Here is a 21,939-nt window from a genome sequence, read left to right on the forward strand (position 1 = left end):
AGCAAAAGTGATGCACCTGAAAAATATCACTTCATATGTTCCGGGGCAGAACTGTGACATTTAGAATTTATTTATTTATTTATTTATTTATTTATTTATTTATTAAATTTATTAATTGGCCATCTGGCTGGTCACCCAGCCACTCTGGGCGATGTACTACAATAAAAACAGTTCCAAACAAATAAAATTCAACATTAACATAGAACAGGCTATATGGCCGACGCCTGGTGCAAACAGAGCCCCACATCTAGCCTCATATTTTGAGATGGCCTTTGATTTTCAAACTTTTATCCTGGTGGGCTTCAAACTTTCCATCTTCCCCTGACTCCTTTCAACATGGATTTGTCAAAAGAGGAACCCTACACATCGCAGAAGATTCTGGAACATGTTCCAGGGTGCATAATCAGTTCAAATGGAACACTGTGGCCAAAGAGGAGTGTGCACTCCAGAATACAGGCAACAGTCTTCCATGGCTATGCACAGACGCCCATGGAATGAAGAGACAAAACCTCAGGATATTAAAATAAATTTACACACACAATTTTATTCCTTGAACTAGCCCAACACGTTTCAGCCCAATATCATATATATGGACTTTCTTCAGGAATCAATATTTCTCAAAATTGCCTGTAGAGATCTCTGAGAAGATGCATCCTGCAACTGGAGACATATCTTTTCAGAGATCTCCGCAGGCAGTTTTTAGAAACATTGACCACACAGCGAGATAGGGACTACTTCTTAAAAGCATAGATACTCTCTCCTTCACCACATCAAGATAAAAGCCACCTGAGCCAATGTTTGGTTATACTTAAGGCGTATGTACCCCAACTGTTCATTAACACCCCCCCCCCGAAGATTGCTTCCAAATTAACACAAATGCAAAATTCAAGACACCAATCAATCACAGGAAAAACCAGTACAAGTAATTATTACCTCTGTTGATTAAAAGCGTGGGAAAATAGCATTGTTTCAATCTGGAGCCTAGAACTAGTTGCCACCTGTTGTACTTCTCCAGGGCGGGTTCACCACAGAATGAGGCACCATCATAGAAAAGAACCCATCACCAGCCATCGCCTGATCCCCTTCCAAGGGTTGGTGCACCCTGTGAAGGACCTGCACAGATCTCAACATCTGTGCAGGTTTCGACTGTTTAGACAGCATTAAGCTTTTGTTTTTGCAGTACAACATTCAATGGTTCGTATCAACCTTCCTCAACCTGGTGGCCCCCAGATTTTTTGGACTCCAACTCCCATCAGCCTCATTCTTGTTGTTCAGTCGTTCAGTCGTGTCCGACTCTTCGTGACCCCATGGACCATAGCACGCCAGGCCTTCCTGTCCTGCGCTCTCTCCCGGAGCGTGCTCAAGTCCATATTAATTGCATCAGTGATGCTATCTAGCCATCTCATCCTCTGCTGTCCCCTTCTCCTTTTGCCTTCAGTCTTTCCCAGCATCAGGGTCTTTTCCAGAGAGTTTTCTCTTCGCATTAGGTGGCCAAAATATTTGAGCTTCAGCTTCAGTATCTGTCCTTCCAATGAGCACTCAGGGTTGATTTCCTTTAGGATGGACTGATTTGACCTCCTTGCAGTCCAGGGGACTCGTAACCGTCTTCTCCAGCACCACAGTTCGAAAGTATCGATTCTTCGGCGCTCAGCCTTCCTTATAGTCCAGCTCTCACAGTCATACGTTACTACTGGGAAAACCATAGCTTTGATTATACGAACCTTTGTCGGCAAGGTGATGTCTCTGCTTCTTACTATGCTGTCTAGGTTTGCCATAGCTTTCCTCCCAAGGAGCAAGCGTCTTTTAATTTCATGGCTACAGTCACCATCTGTGGTGATCTTGGAGCCCAAGAAAATAAAATCTGTCACTGCTTCCATGTCTTCCCCTTCCATATGCCAGGAAGTGATGGGGCCAGATGCCATGATCTTAGTTGTTTTAATGTTGAGTTTCAAACCAGCTTTTGCACTCTCCTCTTTCACCCTCAACAAGAGGCTCTTCAGATCCTCTTCGCTTTCTGCCATTAGGGTGGTATCATCTGCGTCAGCATAGCCCAAAATCTAGAATGGTGGAAGGTGCAGCCAAAAGTATCTGGAGTGCACCAGGTTGGGGAAGGCTGGCTTGGATCCTGAGTTGCCGTTCTGTGAATGGAAGGTCTCCTTCCATTCATGGAAGAGACTCTGATCCAAAGGAGGTTCCTGCTGGCAGAAGGGACTGGGGAGATAATTTTCCCAACATTCCAGAGCAGATTTCTTGAGGACAGAGGGGGCTGTAGAGGGGAAAGCATAATTTGTGAGAATCACCTTCCCCCTTCTATTAATGGGAATATCCCATGAGCAGAACTCCTCTCGTCGGAAAGTAGGATCCAAGCCAATGTGCTTTTTAACATTAGAAGTCTGTATGTTAATAACTGAAACTGTTGTGTATCAAGTCAATCCCTTTGTCTATCTACTCTAACTGGCAGTAATCCAAGGTTTCAGACAAAGGCCTTTCTCAGGCTTGTTACCCATGACTGGACCTGGGACCTTCTGCCTGCAAGACATGTGCTCTACCACTGGTGCATGGTCCCACCCTGTCATGAGACTTACTGAGGAAATATTTCTTAGAACAGACTACATTGTCCTCCAGCTATCGTCGATATTGAGTCCTTGCTATTCTCTGTGCAGTAACTCTTTGGCATCTCTTGGCAGGACCAGATAATACCAAAGAACACCCCACAGAAACGTGACACACCCACACCGGGTCTGTGGGATTTGATGCGTTCCGACCTCAAAACAGGAATTTCTATTTTATTCAGCCTTTGAAGCGTGTCGATATTATTCAGACATTAAAGCTGCCAATAGTGCAGCATTGCAACTGGCAATGCTAATTTTCTGTAGAGCTAGTGTGGTATAGTGGTTACAGCACTGGACTGGAACTCGGGAGACCTGGATTCTAGTCCCCACTCGGCCATGAAGCTTTGGGTGACTTTGGACCAGTTGCTGACTCTCAGCCCAACCTACCTCACAGGATTGTTGTGAGGATAACATGAAGAGGAGGAGGACCATGTAAGTTGTCTTGGGTTTCTTGCAAGAAGAGAAAAAGGTGGGAATCAAATGTAACAATAACTAAACAAAACATTTAAAAGAAAGGAGGGGAAATGTATACTCACCGGCATTTTATCACTCAGAAAACCAAGCAGTGGTGAAGATAAGGAATAGGAGAGTGCTAACCCCAAGAAGACTAATCCTACATAGCCAGCGGGCAATTTGAACTATAGAAAGAAACAGCATTTTAGTTATCGCATAGAAACAGCGTCTTCTGTTGGTTTACTAAATTCTATTGCCCACGTCCTGTTATTCTGATGGGACACAACGAAGCCCATAATGGTCTTATTAATTTCAACAAAAAGGGCAAAGGCAAGCACATGAAAGCACATCTGTATTACTTTGAAATTTTAGGATGCCTGAAAGCCAGATCTACTTGGTTTCACCTTGCAGGTATAAAAGATTTGCTCCATTTAAGGAGCAATCCTATGCATCTTTCGACAGAAAAATCCTATAGCTCCCAACATACCCCAGCCAGCACTGTTAGCTGGGGAATGCTGGGAATTGTAGGACTTTTTTCTGTCCAAATATGCATCGGCTTGTGCCCTTCGCTGAGCTCTACCTCCATTGCTTTCCCCACTCCTCCTTCCTCAGCCTACCTCTGGCCTTAAAACTACAAGATGGGGGTATCTCTACACCACCCTAAAATCCTGCATTTAAAAATGGGGCTTTCTGCTTCCGTTTTAAATGCAGGATCACAACGACTCCCTTTTTTACGTGCTTCTTCCCCCTCCCTTCTCCCCGTATCTGAGCCTTCCATTATCTTTCACTGATCTCGCTCCTCTTCTTGCCGTTTTTCCTCTTTTCATGGAGGAAACTCAAGTAGAACACAACAAGGTAATTTAATAGCTCATTATCTGCGATCTATTTAAAAACGGAACAAAGGGCATTTAGTGCAGGAGACGCCCTGGATGATCACGGCGTCATGTAAACAGCCCACAAACTTCCACGAAGGAGCAATCTCAATCGCAGGATAAAAGCTCCATGTGAAGAAAGCCAGGATGAGAAGTCTGAAGAAGCAGTTACTATTAGAACAGCTAAGAGGTTGCTCTTGTAGCCGATACCTCCTGCCACTCCACCCGGGCACGTTTAAAACCTAATCATATGTAGTCATTTTACATCAGGGGTGGACCAGTTGTGGCCCTCCAGATATTTTGGCCTACAATTCCCATCAACCCTAGCCAGCCTTGGCGATGGTTAGGGATGATGGGTGTTGTGGTTCTCCAGATGTTTTGGCCTACAAGTTGCCTACCCCTGTTTTAGATGGATAGTATGTAATGCTATGGTCCCTGGGAGGGCAATCCCCACTCTGAGATCCTACCTCGGATCTGCCCCCCGCCCCGCACCAGCCCCCATGGAAACCTCCAAGGCCCTTGCCTCTCTGACGTTGGACTACAACACTGGTAGAGGCAAAAGAGAAGCAGATTGAGAGCCTCCCCATTTCCAGACACACCCCGGAGATGGGAGGAGGGGATGTATGCCAGCCCTGTAGCTGCATACATTATTTGGTCGCAATGGAGGGAAATTGTTCCCAGAAAACCACACACACACCCCAGAACGGGAAGGGAGGGAGGGAACAGGAGCAGTTCTCTCGCTTCCACCCTGCCAGTGCAAGCCATACATTCTTCGGATCTCCCAGCAGGATTGCACAGACCAAGAGGTTCTTCCCCCACAGTGTCACTTACCTTTTCCAAGACAAATAGTGACATTGTAGGATCCAGAAAGCCCAAACATGCACTTAATGAAAACATAGTCATACTTAGGAGCATAATTTTTGGTAGGGTAATAAGCTTCCAGAATGAATCTTTGCTAGGAGTTGAATCTGTAACAAGACAAAACAAGGAATCATTATCTTTGGGGGAAGTTATTATTTATATAGCGCCATTAGTGCGCATAGTGCTTCACAGAGTAGAGAATATGCACCTTGCCCCAATATCATCTCAGATCAAACAGGCTTTCCAGGCTTTTAAAATGCAAAAAAACCCTGCAGAACTTGTTTATCAGAGGAGATTGGGACACACTGGGGGGGGGGGGGGAAGAAGCCACTATTGTGTAATTTTCAACAGTCCAAGAACAGTACTATTGATCTCCAGTTTTAATGCACTTGAGAAGTGCATTAAAGAAAACAAGCAATCCCTGCACATAGGAAACCACTACCTGCAATGCTCTTTTTATTGCGCTTCCCAAGTCAGCTGTGCTGCACCTTCCCACTTGAGTCCCTCAATGTAAGCAGGATTTTACGCTTTTGATGAGGTGTGAGAGGCACGGCTGTCCCAGGAAAAGGACCCAGCAGCATGCATGTGTGTGTGTGTGTGTGTGTGTGTATATACACACACACACACACACACACACACATACATACACATACATACACATACATACACATACATACACCCCCCCCAGGAGTGTATGTCAGCCTTCCCCAACTCGGTGTCCTCCAGATGTGTTGGACTACAACTTCCATAATCCCACACTCAGGAGCTTTAGTCCAATACATCTGGAGGGGACCAGGTTGAGGAGGGCTGGTCTAAGCAAAGAGCTCTACAGACTGGGGATAAAAGCTACTATCAACACAGTTTGGCAGTAGGAATATTTCACACAAGTCTTGTTCTAACACCATATCTTACATATGTGTGGACAACAGGCTCCAAGAAAGGAACTTCATGGAGGGAAATTAAAATACACAAACCACATGTGTCGTCCCCTGCCCAGTTGGAAACAGGAATCCACCTACCGTATTTTGGTAAGAGGTACATGTTCAGAGGCACCAGGAATAGCACTACGCATCCAAGTACAATGAAAGGGACTTCGTAGCCATATGACTGGTACAAAAAGCCACCAATAGGTGGGCCCAGCACTAGTCCCAGTCCAGTAAAAATTTCAAGGCTGCCCTAAAGAGGAAACAGCAACAATGCAGTCAGATCAGATGGCCTCCTTGGCCTGGCAGAACAACAACTAAAAATCACAGCCATAGGGAAGCACTACCTTCTATTAACCTAAATAAGGGACAATATAAGAATGGCCTCCATGCGAATCTAGCCTTTAAGGGGCTAGGTGGTTGCATCCAGCTTAGACTATTTAGATGCGCTCTTTTTTATGGGCTGCCCTTAAAGGAGCTTCAGCTGGCACAGAATGCAGCTCCTCAGTTGCTCATGGGGGCAAAGAGATTGGTGCATATAACATGGATTCTGTACCAGCTGCACTGGTTACTGGTGCATTTCTGGGCCCAATTTAAAGTGCTGGTGGTTACCTTACAGCAGGGACAGGCAGCACACGGCCTGGCATTTTTTACTGCCCCTACTGCTGAATTTGCCACTGAAATTTGGCGATGCAGGAAAAAAAGGGCCAATTTCCCTTCAAAACGAGGATACTAAAACAAAGTAAGTTCCCATGGTCTAATATAAGCTAACGTACTCATACTGCTATTTAGTCTCAGTTGTTCTGGCTCAGCATCTGCCAGTACTCAATTGTAAGGTCAGCTCTTAAAGCAACAACATTGGCCTTTTTATTTAATTAGTTGGATGTCTTTTCCATAGAAAATCAAATTATCATAGCCTCATCAACTCTTTCTGGATAAAACATTCCTCAAAGCATAGGACTATGCCAAATTGTTCTTCAAGAGTGATGTGGGCCTCCCATTCCATATGGTGACAGTTGTTAGGCAAACACAGGATGCCATTCGACCTTTCAAAACATGCATATGCTTTGATATAGCCAGTAACTAATGGATCCAAAGTGCATGTCCTTGTAGGAATCGACTGCAAAAAGAGACAATGTTCTCTACTGAAGAACCATGTAGCCCGTTTTTCTCCCATATACCATGCCGGAGAAGACATGACCAACTTTCCTTCTGCAAATATTTTACACCCCACATGTCTCAGTGATCAAGACTGAGTTGGATCCCGATTTACACATTGGATTAACTGCGCTGACAGAGCCCTCTGAAAATACTACCCAGAGCATCAGGAGACCCTGCTGAATAGGGTGAGCTGTGGTGTGGGGGGAGGAAGGATCCCCAAAACTTAGGCAGCAGGACCTTCTGCAAGAAGAAGTTTCCTTCCTCTTGTGGAAATCAGAACCTGGATCTAACCCACTGTAGGGCATGCATGCATGCGTGTGTGTGTTGGTGAAGCTTCACTCTGAACACACATACATCAGGGACAGTGGAGGAAAGATCAACAACTCTCTGACTCACTAGCTAAGGGGGAGGTAAAGAAAAAAAAAAAGAGTGTGTCTGTGTTGCCAATGATTAAGCCTTCTTACCTCAGCAGAGCTGCTTCTTTTTCTGACCCTCCCTTGCTACCAAAAGAATAACAGAACAAGCAACCAAAATTCCTACCAAATTAGTTTCCTCCTTCCTCAGAAACTGGACTATCTGGGGGAGCCTGCTGTGGCTAGAAAGCAGGCCGGGTTTTTACAGGGCTGAACTTGACTGTTTGGGTGTAGGAAAAAGGAGGACTGTGTTCTCCAGGTTGAAGCCTAATATTGAAAATAGAGTCCTGGAATAAATGCAGCTGGGAGTGGGGGAAAGAGAAATGGAGTTCCTCCATGTAAATTTTCTTCCCAAAAATCTCTGCACTCCTTTGTGAGGAGAGAACAGACAGCTGTGGAGCAGGGAGAGAACATACAATTTCTAGAAAGGGGACAGGAGAGGAAACTAATAGTGGATTTTTCCCAGAGAAGGACTGCATTCTTCCATTGTACATTAAGCTGCCAACGGATACTGGGGGAGTGCTTAATTTTTAAAAGCAGAGGCGCTCAGCCTGTGTGATTGTCATGCCATATGCCCTGAAACTCTAACAGCCATATTACATGATACTTTAAAAATGTGCTTGCTTTTAATATGGGTATTCTTGGAATTTGCCACTTGCTTTTCCTGGCACTGCCGCTTTTATCACCTCAGTAACAAGGGAAATATTCTATGTATCAGGGGGTTTCTGAAGGCCCGACAGTTTTTCAAACATACCAGAACTGTAGCAATGTTGTTGGGAAAAGCCTTTGCGAGAATAGAAAACGAGGCAGTCATTGCCGCAGCGAAGCCAATCGCATCCACTGCTCGAACAAGAAAACACATCCCTATGAATACTGGCCCATTTGGCGCTTTGTCCAACATCCTAAAAAGAAAAATACAATGAATCCAGCACCACAGCCCCTTGTGCGCACACATACCTAGCGTAGTGCCCTCATATACGTAATAGATACAAGGCCTCATTTTGTCTAGTAGCTTAAGCTATTCTTAATGGCAGAGGTGGGGTACTCTGTTGAGGGCCACGTTTCAATTGGGGGCATGCCAACAGTGAGGGGGAGGTCTACTTCTTCTCTCCCCCTCCCCCTTCTTCCTCTTGCGCCCCTTCCTGCTCCATGCCTAACTGGCTGACCTGGGAGTGACAGATCGCTTGTGGAGGGCCACAGGAAATTAGGCTGAGGGCCACAGATTACAACCTCTGCTTTAGGGCAAGCGTTTGGTCAATTCTACCTGGCAGAGTTGCTGTCAGCGGTAAAACCATAAGAGAGAGATGCAGTTATGCAAAGGTTTGCAGTTAAAAGCAGCTTGGGATGGGACATCAGGCATCAGCAAACCAATCCATTAACAATTCACATTTGCACCTTTCAGGATTCTGCTGTCATGTCCAAACAGAAACCCACTTTGGAGAAAAGCAGAATTCATATCCACATCTTGTGTTTGCGTCTTTCCCCTATGAGAATTCCCCATTAGGATGGAGAAGCATGAACATTAGACATGCAAGTCAGTTGCACATCTGATTGCAGCAGTCGCTGTAACATCCAAAGCTGCCCTTGAGAACACACACATGGCGCTTTCCCCAGAGACTGATTTGACACATCCAAAGCTCATAAGCCACATGCACCTTGCACTGTGGCCGCACTGGTTCTCCAGCTATCTCCCGTGTATTGCAACAGGAGAACCCGCTGGAACCACCCCAGGCTGCTTTGACCATTTGAACCTATGCAGCTGCCGTGCACCAAGTCAGACAATCAGCGCATGTAACTCAAGGTTTCTGGTGAAGGCCTTTCCCAGCCCTGTCACTCAGGATGCCAAGGAGGGAACCTGGGACTGTCTGTATGCAAAGCATGCGCTCTGCCACTGAGCTATGATCCCTCCGCAAACAGACCATATGGCAGAAGCGTTGGTCAGATCAGTGTATGGTTTCAGTGCTGGCTCCAGGTTTTGGAGGGTCCTTGGACAAGACACTCTCAATGGGCCCCCTCCCTCAGTGACCCTACACTGCCATTGTCACCCACTGCTTTGCTCCTCATCCTGTTTCTCATCATTGCTACCAGTTGCTTGCTTGACAGGCAGAGAGCCAATGAGCAAGCTGACAGTGGCATCTAGTGCTCCCCCCCCACCACCACGCTCTGGTGCACCGCAGTCCGCACCAGAGCAAGAGGCAAGCGAACAAGCAGGCTGCAATGGCCAAGAGGAGGAGCAAGTCGGGGGACTTGTCAGTGGGTCCCTGCTGGGGTGTGGGCCTTTGGTAAATGCCCTACCATACCATACCTATCCTCAACTCCTGCCCTATATGGTTCCCTCCCCCTCGCCTTAATTAAGTGTGAATTAAAATCACACTTAATTTTCCATGCGCTTCTCCTGAATCTCTGTATCTATAGCACAGGCTAGTGGGTGGCATCAGTTCTGCAACCTCCTTGTTCGACCCTCTATGTCCATAAACGGGAATAAATCTTAAAATTAATTACTGTAGGCCCAATTCACACATGCAAGGATCGTGTGGAAGCTCCACATAGCAAGCAGTTTCTATTAAGCGGATTCCCATTCCATTTGCGGGGTTCTTGCTGTGCCAATGCAAGCTGCAACACATGAAGGGCTACATCAGCACAGGAAATTGCCTCCATGTGGCTGCTTTCTGAGCAGATGTCAGTGTGGTCGCTTGTACATACGCACTGTCAGAGACATGCCACAAAGGTCGGCTTCCCTTAAAGAGTGGTGTTTGGACAACGTTTCATAGCAGAACCTTTTCCCAACCCAGGTTACCTGACTGTTTCCATTATCCAAATTAATTCCTGTACCAGTGTAACTATGTAGCGACCACCCACACTCATCGGAGAGCAACTAAGCATTTTGTAGTCTCTTGAACCGTACAGTTGTCGGATAAAGTCGCGCCGTGCTTATTTGCACTCGAGTTATATTTTGTATGGTACGGAAGACAGTACTTTGTATTTCCAACAATGATCCAAAATATGAAAGTACTCAGCAATGTTACATCCTATCAAATATACCGGATTTAGGAGAACAGTGATGGCCTAGGTATTACAATTTATTATCAAAAGAGATAAGGGATAGCTACTAGGGGAGCAGGTGGCAGGGGGCAGGGAGAGAGAGAACTAGCTCAAGTTCACTGACTTCCCAATATCAGGAACACAGTCAAGGTCTGGTAAAACATTATTTTAATGGTCAAAATTATTTTCACAATATGTAGACACAAACCACATAGAATACAGTGGATTTTTTAAAAGATGCTGCATAAGTATGATATATAGAGAGCCAGCGTGGTGCTGTGGCAAGAGTGTTGGACTAGGAGCTGGGAGATCCAGGTTCTAGTCCCCACTTGGCCATGGAAGCTCACTGGGTGACTTTGGGCCAGTCACAGACTCTCAGCCTAACCCACCCCACAGGGTTGTTGTTGTGAGGATAAAATGGAGAAGAGGAGGATAATGTAAGCTGCCTTGGGTTCCTTGAAAGAGGAAAAAAGGAAGGATATAAATGCAATAAATAAATAAATAATAAAATAATATACACTCACCCAAAAAGAATTGTAACACATCCTGAGACAAACATTCCAGCGACAAACATAAACTTTGCTCCAATCTGTACAAGCTGTAATTATTGAACAATCATGTTAAGTTTAGTGGTTTGCAGATGTTTTTATCAGAAAACATTTACAGAACTTATATTACTGAAATCTACCATTTTTCTTTCAGTTTACAGGAAAGACAAACACATGAGCTTAATTTCTCTCCACCCCACCAACTTACATCCAGCATTATCACATCTAAAAATATTCTAAATGGATAAGTGAATTAAGCTATTTTCACCATGGTAAGTAAACTGGTGCAATTAACTGTTTCAGCACTCTCTGCTATCAGTACCCCTGTTATTACGAAAATTCACATTAGGCTATCAGCAACACAACAGTGCTTAGGACAATGAACCCAAAGCATTGAAGTGATTCAGGAGGGTGTCTCTGGGTGCAGTGAATAGGCAACACAATGGCAGAAGGACAACTATAAAATGCACAACAGGGTACACAGAGTCAAATAATCCTAAACTCACATCAGGGCTGGTGGGTCCCAAGATTACTTCTACTACTTGGAAAGTTTAAGGGTCCCATGAAAGCTCCCTGCAACAATATTTTGTATGCAAATGCAGCTTTAGGAAAGAAACTGAATGCATAACAGCCGATATGAAAATATACTTCTGTATCTATGATGCTGCTGGCATGTTGTTGCTAATTCATTAAAAAAAAGTACAGCTAGACAAGGGATTGAGAGAATTAGAATGGTCAGAACTGGAAAATCATTTAGCTTTTATGATGAAAAATGATGAACCATTTTTGGCTTAGAAAAATCGCTGAGGGGAGACAGGACTGGGGCTGATTGCCTAAATGCATATGGCTGCCCAACAAATATTCTCTGGATGGCTTATAGATCAAGACAGATAAAATAAAAAGCTTTAAATACAAAATATCATAATTGAAAACAACTGAAGTACAGCACAAAAACTTTCTTCCTAACAGGGACAGCACAAAACCTTTAGCAACTCAGATTTAAGAAAAATTACAACAGTGAGAGCCCAAGGAGTATTTAAAAGGCCTGGAAGCTGCCTTATACTGAGTTAGACCCTTGGTCCATCTTATCCCGGTATTGTTGACACTGACTGGCTGGCAGTGGCTCTCCAGGGTTTCAGGTAGCATCCTTTCCTAGCCCCACCTGCAGATGCTGGGGATCGAACCTGGGGATCGAACCTGGGGATCGAACCTGGGGATCGAACCTGGGGCCTTCTGCAAGCTAAGCAGGTGCTCTCCCACTAAACTACTGGCCCCTCCCCTCTACGGTCTTCCCCTGGCACCCAATAGAGCATAAATGCAGCACCAGGCAACCCTCTCTGGGAAGGCTATTCCACAGCTGAGGTGCCAGCACCAAGAAGGCCATCTCTTTAGAAGCCACCCACCACACTTCACTAAGCACATGCAGCAGGACCTCCAAACAGAATATTAAGGAGATATTTCAGGTAACCTGATCCCAAGCCATTTAGAGCTTCATTGTTTAAAACCAGTACTTTAAACTGGGTCTGGAAATGGATTGGGACCCAGCAGAGCTGAGCATAATAGGATCAAAACACCCTGGGCCGATCTACACTTATGGGTTTTTTCGCTTCCAATGAGGTTTCACCACCCGTCTTTCACACTATGCAATACCCTCCTCGAATTGGAACCGGAATTTCCCACTTCCGTGCCCCGCTTTCAATACCCTGATATCCCGGTATTTCCCCTTAATGTGCTCTGATTTTCCGCCTTTGCTACCGTATCTGGTCGTAGACCCCTCCCCTGCCTGTCCATATACAGCGGTGTTTGTATTTCCCTCCTGTCCAGTCACAGCTCTCAACAGCCCCATGTTGTCTTCCAGCTCCTGATCGCATAGATTCCTCAGCACTCAGTGTTTCCTCACCAACAAGCAAAGGGCTGGATGTGTGTGCGCTTGTCTGATCTCAGAAGCTAAGCAGGGTCAGCCCCAGGCAGTAGTGGGATGGGCGACTGCCTGGGAATCAGGCTTCCTGCAATGAGCAGGGAGTTGTTCTATCCCTTCAAATGAGACTAAGTTTAACGCCCTCGGCTTTGTTTTTTTTAAGGCGCTATCTTTGAAGAATCGTGCCTTCTCCGTGATTTTTTTTTCTAATTCAGGCATGATCTTTGAATTTTCAAATCTTCGAAGATTCAAAAATTCGAAGATCATGCCTGAATTAGAAAAAAAAATTGCGGAGAAGGCACGATTCTTCGAAGATAGCGCCTTAGTTAAAAAAAAAAAGCTGAGGGCGTTAAACTTAGTCTCATTTGAAGAGATAGAACAACCCCCTGCTCAATGCAGGAAGCCTGATTCCCAGGCGGTCACCCATCCCACTACTGACCGGGGCTGACCCTGCTTACCTTCCGAGATCAGACAAGCATGTGCACATCTGGCCCTTTGCTTGTTGCTGAGGAAACACTGAGTGCTGAGGAAGCTAAGCGATCAGTAGCCGGAAGACAACATGGGGCTGTCAAAAGCTGTGAGCGTGGTGGGCGTGGAATCAGCAGAAACGGGAAGAGTTTCTGATCCTCCAATGAGAGCCTCCATCTTTAAGAACAGGAAAACAGCACAGCGCTCAAGTGTGAACCGAGCTCGCACATTTGATGAAGCACCGCAATGGGGAAAGAGGGTGAGTGTGAATAATCATGTTTTAATGTGAGAGCATTTAACCTGATAGGACACCCAATTCATTTCGATGACGGGTGCAATGTAGATCGGCCCCCAGGAATAACCTTGATGCTATATTTTGAACCAACCGCAGTTCATGGATCATTTTTAAAGGCAATCCAATCATGTGTCATCTGCAGAGGGTATGTCAACAGAAGTGTTCCAATAATCACAATACAATAATCAAAGAATCTGATAGGCAGCACATTTAAAACAAAGTATAAAAGTACTTTTCCTTCAGATCAAAGGAGAATTCTCCTCACTGGAAGCATCCAACTTGAGTATTTATGACATCCAATATCTATTGAAGAGAGATACGGACTTCCCCAATCTGGTGCCCCCCAGATGTTATGGACTTCAACTCCCATCAGCCCAAGCTGGTACAGCCAATAGTCAGAAATGCTGGGAGTTGTAGTCCAAAAGATCTGGAGGGCACCAGGTTGGGGAATAACTCAGAAGAGTCTTTTGCTTCCACAACGTATATGACAACAAAGCTCTGTAAGTCTGAGTTACAGTGTAAATTATAAGACCAACTGTGGTTTTTTTTCTTCTTCTTCTTCTTGGAGAATATCCCCTATTGCCAATTTTGCATGGAGATGTGTCCCTATGGACATGTGCTTCCGAAAGTAACAGCAAAATGACGACCCATACTGGATGTCAAAAACTGCTTTTATTTCCAAAACGCTCTTGCAGTTATACACCTGGGGTTTCCCTTGTAAACAATGTGAAATCTTCAGCGAGTAGATTTGTATTAGCCTGCCTTCCAGCACAGGGTCAACAGAACACCATTGCTTCATTGTGCAATTCTTTCATTGTCTCCAGGGCACAATTCAGGGTAGTGGGTTTAAGCTAAATTCCTTGGATGCTATATCTTTTAGAGATAACCTTTCCCCTCATATCCAATGTCCTAGTTGCTCTAAGCGAGTTTACCTCTTTGCCAAATCCATATAGCACAGGTACACCCGAGGGTGTTTTTGGTAGCTACTCCGCATATGTGGAAAACCCTTCATTTTTTATTTACAACATTTGTATACTGCTCCACATCTAAACAGATTCCGGAGCAGTGAAGAACAAGAGATAAAATAAACAAAAATACAAAGAATTAAAAGAATTAAAATTATTCTTCAAGAAACAGAGTGCCAATAAAACCAAAGCTGGTCAACCAAGGAAGGATCCTGGAAAAGAGCTGTTTTCAGGAGGTGCCAAAAATAACCCAGCGTTGGCACCTGCCTGACCTCCGGCGGCAGGGAGTCCCGTAGGAAGGGAGCCTCCACACTGAAAGCTCTTCTCCAGGTGGACTCCGGTTGCGCCATGGATCCATGTGGAACCACCAGGGACATGCCCTGTGATAACCTCAGTGATCAGGCAGGTTGGTAAGGCAGAAGGCGCTCTCTCAGGTATCCTGGTCCCAAGTTGTTTAGGGCTTTGTACACTAGTACTAAAACCTTAAACCTGGCCTGGAAGCAAATAGGCAGCCAGTGCAGTTCCCTCAGCAAAGGAGTTGCATGCCAAAAAGGGGAAACTCCCAATAACAGCTGAGCTGCTGTGTTCTGAACTAACTCCAGCTTCCGGAGCAGCCTTAAGGGCAGCCCCACATACAGCACATTTTGAAATACCCCAAGGCATTTAGCAAGCTCGATCATGTTCTGTAAGTACTGTAAGTCCTTAATGAGGCTGTACTGGGGCAGGAGGTGCAATGGTGCAATACAATTTGCATTTGAGTATGCTGTTTCCTTGTATAGACCTTATGGCAAATTGAACATACTTACATATTTTCCCATTATCAAAGACATCAAGAAATTGAATAATGCAAAGCAGCCAAAAATGAGTCCAACTACTGTACTACTGGCACCTTTCTTTTCTGCCTAGAAAAATGTCCAAACACAAAGACTCAGAAGAACATGAAAGACTCTGGAATGCAGGAAATTATTACAGACTTACGTCTTACAAAACGTTGCTAATGGATCTTGGAATCCCAATTCAAAAGTCTCCCTTGGTATCAGGAACTTAGGGCAACAAAGGACAAGTTTACGAAACACCTCACCAGATCAACAACATGGTGCTGAACGATAGTCACTAACCGCATTCTGCAGACCTAGTAGCCTCTCCAGAATTCAGAACTCTTCGGAAAGTAAGGAAAGTCACATGGACATAATGGCCCCACGATCTACCAGGCACTCTGCCAAGTAGTTCTATTTTCTGTCAAAGAGCATCTGCTGTGCAGTCTTGCAACTAGGCAGGAGACAAAAAGAACCCACATGGCCCATATCTGCTCCATATGTATTCTGCATGCGTGGATTTCCGAGCTAATTCCCAAACTGCATTTAAACATAAGGGTGCATTCAGGTGGATAACACCCATATGTAAAAAGGTAGAAGCGTAAATCTGAGGAAAGATTCTGGCATGAGAGGGCTCTGGATATACGTCTAAAGTTCCAAACTCTGATCCAAGTGTTATATATGAAAATGTACTGCAAAAGTGTCTTTAAACATCTTTCAAAGAGAAGAGGGTATTAAAACCTATTGAACCCAATACTTACTTTTTAAATGGGAGGTCAGACTCAGATCTGGAAGCTTTACTCCATTTTATTTATTTAATAGATTTATATACCACTGTCCATATTTAAAAATATCTCTTAAGTTGTATGATCTGAAAGTTTTTCTCTATACTCCAAAACACATACAGGGACTGCACACTTATTCTACACAAATCTTGCATCCTGCAATTTCTGGGGTTGCTTCCAGAACAGGCTTTGACCCCACAATCAGGATAAAAATCTGGGGGGAACATATATTGGTTTCAAAGATAACCATACTAGATCAAGGTGAGCAAACAATGGATTTGTGTGTGCCCCCACAATTGGTGTGCATAGCCGGGGAGGGGGGGGTCCGTGGAGGTCACTTGGTTATTGTGTTCTCCTTTACAAAACAAACAGTACAACTGTACTCAGCTGTTCAAGAGCAAGAGTGCAAAACTCAGTACCAACTACTTAAAAAAAAAACCATAGCTTACACAACTGTGGAGCAAAGATGTTGAGTTGGGAGTAGAGATGCATATTCATTCGCTTTTAAAAATGAATATATTAGGAAACTGGATAAATTTTACAAGCGAATGGTACAACAGGAATACATCACCTCTAGCAGACTATGAAAAAAAGCTTTGAAAAAATCAGATTGTTTCAAAATGGCATGGGTTGGGCAAGGTGTTCATGTCACTGGACTCCTGAAATATAAAAAAACTATTATGTGCCCTTAGTCATGCAATCTCAGCCCACAAGAACAAAAAAATCTCTTTTCCCAGCAACTACTTCCCATTGAGACAGATTTCTACACATTCAACACATCAGCTGTTGCAAGAGACAGTGTGATGTTTGTTATAGTTATGCATATTGCTGAACAAAGTGCTGGGGATCTCACAATTAAACAATTCCAGAACAGGGTGGTTTTTTTTTTGAAGTGATATGTCCACTTACCTCTCTTGGAAAGAAGGGTCCCAGGATCGAATAGCAAATCATTGAGCTGAAGTTGATCGACGCAGTCGCTATCAATGTAAATATCTGCTCTTTGCTGAGCCTTCTGGATCCTTCACTGGCAGCCTGTGGTCTATCATTGTCTTAATAATTAATAATAAAAAAAAAACACCTCTTGAAAGATTAAAGCAAGAGAGTCTTCAACTTTATTAGTAGGAAATAAACCAAGCTTTCATAGATTGGACAACTGGTAAAGAAATACAGAAATATAAGAACAAAGCCAGTTCCTACTGGAGCCTAATATAACTGTCCTATATCCACCTATGTGCTCAGGACCTGGCAATCTGGCCTCACAAAGTTTACACACAAATAGTTTACACGTCAAACTTGTAGAAATGAGAAACTGACAAAGTTATAAAGCACACTCATTGGGTGGTATTTTGTACACGTCTGAGAAAAGTCTGATTAATGCAGTGATTAATTTAAAAATCTGATTTGTGGCATGATCAAGAACACAAGGATCTATGTCCTAGTGTACTGCAGCCTTTTAAAACTCATCCTACAAAATATTTCTTTAAAAGCGCAGGTGGTATTAGATAGGCTTCCTGATCTGAAAATTAGCCCTGAGAATTCCTAGATTTGAGTTAGGCAGGCAGAGAAGAATACATGCAACTTTGCCGTCTTTATTAAAATCTTCCATTCAAAAGGCCCTAATCTGCAGTGCAATCCTATGCATGTTTACTCAGAAGTAACTCCAATGGTACTTATTCCCTTTTAAGTATTATTAGGGTTGTAGCCTTTCACAGTCGGTTAATTTTAGAAACCTTTTAAGGACAGAAGAAGAACTCTGAACAGGTGCAACCCTGCTTTCCCCTCTACACAGGTTCAGAGGGATGTCTGAATGGGGCTTTCAGGGGCTTTTTCTTGTCTGGATGACAAAGGTTACAATCTGTTTATTGTGGCCTAATTCTGTCTTTAATAGGGGGAGGGGGTCAGACCTAAAGCAGCAGGGCACATTTCTTTCAGAGACAGAACAAGTAGTCACTCCATTCCAATATCCAAAATCCATATGGCTGTAATACCTATATTATGCCAACCAAAAGACCACCAAAAAATGTACAAGCTTTTGAGATCCCCAATTCTCTTCATCAGGCAAAATGTTATAAAAGGCAGGTTGAGGGGGGAGGGGAAGTCACATTATCTGCAAGTTTAGACTAGGTGTTCCCCAAGGTGTAGTGAGGGAGGAGTCATCTGCAGGTGTAATAGTGAGTGATGTTGAGAAAACATAAGTGCTGCGAGTACATGCATATACCATACAGGAAGCAAAAGAAAGAGGGGTGCATCTACCCAGTAGGTAGCAAGATGGATCAGCCTTTCACTTTTGGAGTTTAAATTATAAATTAAACCATACAAAATGTACAGTTACACATATTAGATGCAACAGGACATATAGCTTCTGAGTAAACATGGAGAGCCATTGTGGTCCAGTGGAGTGGCTGGAGAGACATGGGTTTAGAGCCCTACTCCATCATTAAGCTCACAGGGTGACCTTGGGCAGGCATTAACTCTTAGGCCAACATACCTTACAGGCTGTTGGGAGGAAAAAAATAGGTTAGAAGAACCATGTACACCACCTTGAGCTCCTTGGAGGAAAGGTGGAACATAAATGTAATAAACATGCACAGCATTGCACTGTAAGTGTGGACATCTTTATGTCCTTAATGTAAGGTAAGTGCGCATAAGATGGCAGCCTTGATAGAAGGGCAGGGCAAACTTCTAATTATAACTGAATTTCTACATGTCCTTTGTTATTTTTACTATTCAACTATCTTCACTCACAAGTTTAGAATGATAACTTCTTGAGCAACTTCTTTGTACCTTATATAAGGTACAAAGAACTTTGCACAAAGAACTTTTGTACCGTACTACGTAATACGTATTAATACATAATAAGGTACAGAGGTGAACAAGATACTTAACAAGATACTTAAAAATAAAAGTCTGGAAGAAACACAGGCACTTTCTAGCATCAGATACACGAGATCGCATCCCCTTGTGCAGCATCATTAATCCGGAGTAATGACCACGCTTTCCTCCAGTAAAGACGAAAAGCCGCACTTCATTTCTAAACAAGCAGAAAACGCTTGATGACAGCCAATCCCTCGTTTCGCTACTCATCCCGGCAACAGCTGTCGAAGAACGAAACCGCACCGAGGCTATAACCCCAGGAGCCTTAATTGGGTGCGGACACTCCTGAGATCTGCTGGACTTCTTTAAGAATAAATACGCATAGAGTCGAGCGGCAGGTAATCCCGAATTCACGCCCCGAAGCGGACTGGGGCGCTCGGCGGGTGGCGGCGGCGGCGTCCCCTGGGGCAGGGAGCGGTAATTCGAACAGGAGCCCCCCCCCCCCCCCCCGGGCATTTCACACCCACCTGGAAACTCGCCAGTAGCCTCTAGAGCCGCCGCTTCGTGGCTTCCCATAGCGAAGCACCGCGATGCCGGACCCGGCCAAGGAGAAGAGCGCGACAGCCGCCTCCCTCCGCCCGGCTTGCCTGCGACAGGTAGCAAGCAGCTCCTCGCTCAGCAACAAAGGGCAAAGTCAGGGCGCCGGTGGCTTCAGCCGCTGCTGCTGGGCATGCTCCTCCCCGGGCAATGCTGCAGGCCGGAGCGGTCCTGCCGCGCCGCGAGCCGCGGGGCAACCTCAAGGCCGGGCCCGGCAGGCTTCGCTCCCTGGGCTGAAAACGATAGTTGGAAGTTGCCTCACCCGGAGAGCATCACACCCCCGCCCCGCCCTTTATAGAACATTTAAAGGTAGAAGACGCCGCTCCGGGTGCGTGTGTGCAGCAGGCGTGGCTGTTCCCCTTTCCGACACCGGCCCGAGCTCTGACTTGGGGCCGAGCAGCAGGCGCGAGCTGGCGGCTGAGAAGAGGTGCGAGCGTGGGTCTCGGCGGCCCCGACGCTCTTCTTCTTCAGAAATAAATTTTAAAAATCCAGTTAACTCGATGGGGCTTCCTCTCAAGCACGCGCGCTTACAGCGGGGTGTAAGTCAGTCTTGAGACTGAGTCTTAAGGAAGAAGACTTTCAGCGGGATATAAGTCAGCCTGAAGGAAGAATGGCCGCGCTGGATCCTCGAGCCGCAGCCTTAACTAGCCCCGCGTTCGCCTTACAATAGCAGCGGCCCTGATCCAGGTGGCTGAAATCCGCTGCGTAAGCGATCAAGTGCTCTGATTTCACCCTTCGTGCGTCAGGAACGGGGGCCGTTCAGAAATTCATTGTAGGCCAAGGGCTGTTCAGAAGGATTGGCCATTCTCTGTCATTCCTTTTTAGCATGCCCCCAAGTGGGAAAGTTAGTCGTCTGGCATGGCTGTAAATTCTTACATGGAATCACAGAAGTTGAAAATGAAAAAAGGGCCATGTTCTAGACTAAGGCTCCTGCCCTAAGGTTGGAAAGTCCTATACCTAATGCATCTCCAGCAAACACTGATGAAAACTTCCAAGGATGGAAATCCATAACCTTAACCTTAGCCTACCTGTACGAGGGTCAAGAAGCAACAGTAAGAACCGGACATGGAACAACCGATTGGTTCAAAATTGGGAAAAGAGTATGACAAGGCCGTATATTGTCACCCTGCTTATTTAATTTATATGCAGGGTACATCATGAGAATCGCCGGGTTGGATGAATCACAGGTTGGAATTAAGATTGCCGGGAGAATTATCAATAACTTCAGAGACGCAGACGACACCACCCTAATGGCAGAAAGCGAAGAGGATCTAAAGAGCCTCTTGTTGAGGGTGAAACTGGAGAGTGCAAAAGCTGGTTTGAAACTCAACATTAAAACAACTCAGATCATGGCATCTGGCCCCATCACTTCCTGGCATATGGAAGGGGAAGAAATGGAAGCAGTGACAGATTTTATTTTCTTGGGCTCCAAGATCTCTGCAGACGGTGACTGTAGCCATGAAATTAAAAGACACTTGCTCCTTGGGAGGAAAGCTATGGCAAACCTAGACAGCATAGTAAGAAGCAGAGACATCAGGTTCCTCGCCGACAAAGGCCCGTATAATCAAAGCTATGGTTTTCCCAGTAGCAACGTATGGCTGTGAGAGCTGGACTATAAGGAAGGCTGAGCGCCGAAGAATTGATGCTTTCGAACTGTGGTGCTGGAGAAGACGGTTACGAGTCCCCTGGACTGCAAGGAGGTCAGATCAGTCCATCCTAAAGGAAATCAACCCTGAGTGCTCATTGGAAAGACAGATACTGAAGCTGAAGCTCAAATATTTTGGCCACCTAATGCGAAGAGAAAACTCCCTGGAAAAGACCCTGATGCTGGGAAAGATTGAAGGCAAAAGGAGAAGGGGACAGCAGAGGATGAGATGGCTAGATAGCATCACCGACGCAATGAATATGGACTTGAGCACACTCCGGGAGAGAGCGCAGGACAGGAAGGCCTGCCGTGCTATGGTCCATGGGGTCACGAAGAGTCGGACACGACTGAACAACAACAACCACCTTAGCCTGGAGCTCCTCTGCTCTTCATTATCACAGTGCTCATCTACGGTTACAGTTCCCTTTAGAGTGAGAACAATCAGCCTCTCTGTGGTTTAAAATATTTACAGCAACGTTTCAACAATGTAACGTAAACTTTGTCACTTTCTAGGGCTACACCCTCACAAAAGTGACATACAAACAAAAGCAAAGTACATTATAATAGTCACAGGAACAAGCATTCAGAATTCTTTGAGAAGCTGCTCTGAAACACATAAGCGAAGTACCATCTCAGTTGAATGCAGCATTGAAGATCATGGGTAACCAAGGCTTACCTAAACATCTGTACAGAAGAGGGAAGGGAGTCCCACAGTTTTTGGGTCACCACAGAGAAGGCCCTATGTCCTATGC

General features: G+C 45.0%; 1 protein-coding gene across 2 annotated transcripts in view; it reads right to left on the reverse strand.

The window, feature by feature from the left end:
* The window catches only part of SLC18B1 (solute carrier family 18 member B1), a 29,753-nt gene extending 9,970 nt beyond the window's left edge, over nucleotides 1-19,783 (reverse strand). The window contains exons 1-8 of one of the 2 annotated variants that reach the window (XM_084827562.1): nucleotides 19,473-19,783; nucleotides 17,041-17,180; nucleotides 15,338-15,433; nucleotides 10,862-10,935; nucleotides 8,050-8,197; nucleotides 5,818-5,974; nucleotides 4,769-4,905; nucleotides 3,149-3,250 (exon numbers count right to left, since the gene is read on the reverse strand). In XM_084827562.1, the coding sequence (XP_084683688.1) occupies nucleotides 3,149-3,250; nucleotides 4,769-4,905; nucleotides 5,818-5,974; nucleotides 8,050-8,197; nucleotides 10,862-10,935; nucleotides 15,338-15,433; nucleotides 17,041-17,180; nucleotides 19,473-19,521 (903 nt within the window). In that variant the 5' untranslated portion in view covers nucleotides 19,522-19,783. The remainder of the gene's footprint in view (nucleotides 1-3,148; nucleotides 3,251-4,768; nucleotides 4,906-5,817; nucleotides 5,975-8,049; nucleotides 8,198-10,861; nucleotides 10,936-15,337; nucleotides 15,434-17,040; nucleotides 17,181-19,472) is intronic. The other variant, XM_084827563.1, reaches the window with a different exon arrangement.
* Between the last annotated feature and the right edge of the window lie 2,156 nt (nucleotides 19,784-21,939).

Source organism: Heloderma suspectum, chromosome 1 (assembly GCF_057233095.1).
Source record: "Heloderma suspectum isolate Gila_16-S chromosome 1, 16-S_ref, whole genome shotgun sequence".
NCBI lineage: Eukaryota > Metazoa > Chordata > Lepidosauria > Squamata > Helodermatidae > Heloderma > Heloderma suspectum.